Source organism: Sprattus sprattus, assembly GCF_963457725.1.
Source record: "Sprattus sprattus genome assembly, chromosome: 3".
NCBI classification, from domain to species: Eukaryota; Metazoa; Chordata; class Actinopteri; order Clupeiformes; family Clupeidae; genus Sprattus; species Sprattus sprattus.
This window is the reverse complement of record NC_137922.1, coordinates 58,284,543-58,287,042: the sequence shown is the minus strand read 5'-3', so window position 1 is coordinate 58,287,042 and position 2,500 is coordinate 58,284,543. Positions and strand designations below refer to the sequence as shown.

The 2,500-nt window shown below is 43.2% G+C and overlaps 1 protein-coding gene across 1 annotated transcript in view; it reads left to right on the top strand.

Moving 5' to 3' along the window:
• The window catches only part of ank3b (ankyrin 3b), a gene marked incomplete at its 5' end in the record, with an annotated part of 101,881 nt that overhangs the window by 16,013 nt on the left and 83,368 nt on the right, over nucleotides 1-2,500 (top strand). The window contains 1 exon segment of the mRNA XM_080833926.1: nucleotides 527-625. Within this exon segment, the coding sequence (XP_080690052.1) occupies nucleotides 527-625 (99 nt within the window).

Sequence of the window (2,500 nt, the reverse complement as noted above, 5' to 3'; positions counted from 1 at the left end):
AAGGAAGGAGGGAGATAGAGAGAGAGGGAGAGAGAGAGGGAGGGAGAGACAGAGAGAGAGAGGGAGGAAGGGTTTACAGAAGGAAGGAGGGATAGAGAGAGATAGAGAGAGAGACAGAGAGAGAGAGGGGAGGGAGACAGAGAGAGAGAGAGGGAGGAAGGGTTTACAGAAGGAAGGAGAGAGAAGAGGCGGAGAAATAGAGAGAGGGGGGGAGACAGGGAGTGAAACAGAGAGAAGGAGGAAGAGAGAGAAAGATACTGACAGAGAGAAAAACAGTGACTTAAAAAAGAAAGGGTTGAGAGACAATAAGAAACAGATAGATAGAGAGAGAGAGAGAGAGAGAGAGAGGGAGGTAGAGAGAGAGAGAGAGCGAGAGAGAGGGAGTGGAACTAAGAACTGCATCGCCCCAAACAAAGCCTCTCTATAACAGTCAGTGACACACATCACCTTTCCGGAAGCTTCTTACAGCACACGTGTGTGTGTGTGTGTGTGTGTGTGTGTGTGTGTGTGTGTGTGTGTGTTCCAGAGGGGAGAGACGGCGCTGCACATGGCTGCCAGAGCAGGACAGGGGGACGTGGTGAAGTTCCTGGTGAAGAACGGGGCGTCTGTGGAGGCCAGGGCCAAGGTAGGTCATCTGCACCGTCTGCTTACACAACACAACAACACACACACACACACACTCTCTCGCACACACACACATGCACTGTCTGCTTACACAACACAACAACACACACACACTCTCTCGCACACACAAACATGCACTGTCTGCTTACACAACACAACAACACACACACACACACACTCTCTCGCACACACACACATGCACTGTCTGATTACACAACACAACAACACACACACACACTCTCTCTCACACCCACACACACACACACTCTCGCACACACACACATGCACTGTCTGCTTACACAACACAACAACACAACAACACCACGCTGCCACCGCATGAAGGTCACCGGTGTGATTAATGACACAACAAACATGTCACACAGTGAAGAACCGTGTTACTAACCAGTTCGAATTTGACCATACTGCCAATGTATGAAGGTCACCCGGTGTGATCAATCACACAACAAACATGTGTTTGTCTATACTGCCGGTGTGATTTATAGTGTTTATAAAAACAAACATGGGACAGAAGTGAAGAACAGTCCCTCTAACCAGTCAAATTGTATCTTCAGTGGATGTGCAGTAGGTTCTAGAAAATTGACTGTTGTCTCTCTGAAGGCAACAGCTCATAGAGCAGTTGTAACTGAGGTACAGTCACTAACTAGGACTGGAATTATAAGAAGTGTAAATAACGTCACTCTGAAGTACAGTAAAATAATAGCATGTTGCTAAACATTGAAAAGACACATACTGGCACTGACATATTGTTCTGTTACTGTATTAAGATGTATTACTGTATTATAAGATGAAAGTATTAGATATTTTTATTACACCAAAACAAATTGTTGTGTATTTCATTAGAGGTAGGGAACTAGTGTCTGAAGCAACAGTGGTGTCGAGTGTGAGACTGTACACGGACCAGAAGTTGAACATTAGCACTGCCGTTGCTAATGCCGTTGCTAATGTTTATAGCTATAGCTGTTCTCTGTATGTCCTACACCCAGTGGTGTGGCTGTGGGAGTTAGCCTCAAGTTATCAGAGCCTCACACTGGAAGGCTAATTTGCAGTAATGCTTGCATGCAATTAATGTACAGCTGGTCAAATCATCCCCATACAGTGTCACATTTGCACTTTTACACAATGAATTATGTCATCAAAACTGTGAATGAAGACCCCCATACGGTGTTACATTTACATTTACACTTAGTCATTTAGCAGACGCTTTTATCTAAACTTTACGTACAAAGGAGAGAACAATCAACCTACGAGCAATTACACACAATATTGTCACAATTACTTACTGGAAGTGTAAGATTAGTTTGTTGTGGTGGTCACTTTCGTTAAAACTGTGAATTAAGTGCCTCAGAAAAACACAGCAGAGCATAGTAACTAGAAAACTGATAAGCAATCAAGTAAGGAATGTGACAGTCCGGCACAACATACTGACCCACGCGTACAGCATTATGAGCGATGAACTGCGGACAGCATTTTACAACTTCACTCCGTGTAATTGTATTTCTTCAGGAGTTCGAGTATAAACATGGAGCTGTTAAGTACAGTAGCTGTTGTTCGTGACGTTATTGAATTGAGGACTTAAATGTTTAACAATAGACATTTGAATTTGTTTCCATTAAGTGGAGCATGATAAATATGTCATTGTTGTCATGTCCATTGTCGTCGATGTTATCTGCATTCATGACTTTGCAAAGGCTTTTACTCATTCCTGAGTGGTTAAAGGGAAATTCGAAAGAGAAAACTGTTGATGCCATTACTAGCTCATATACATACTTTGTTAGCGTTACATACGGCGTTACATACATTCAAAAGTATTTCTGCGTTAAATACACTCTTCTGACGTCTGAGGGGAATTCATTTC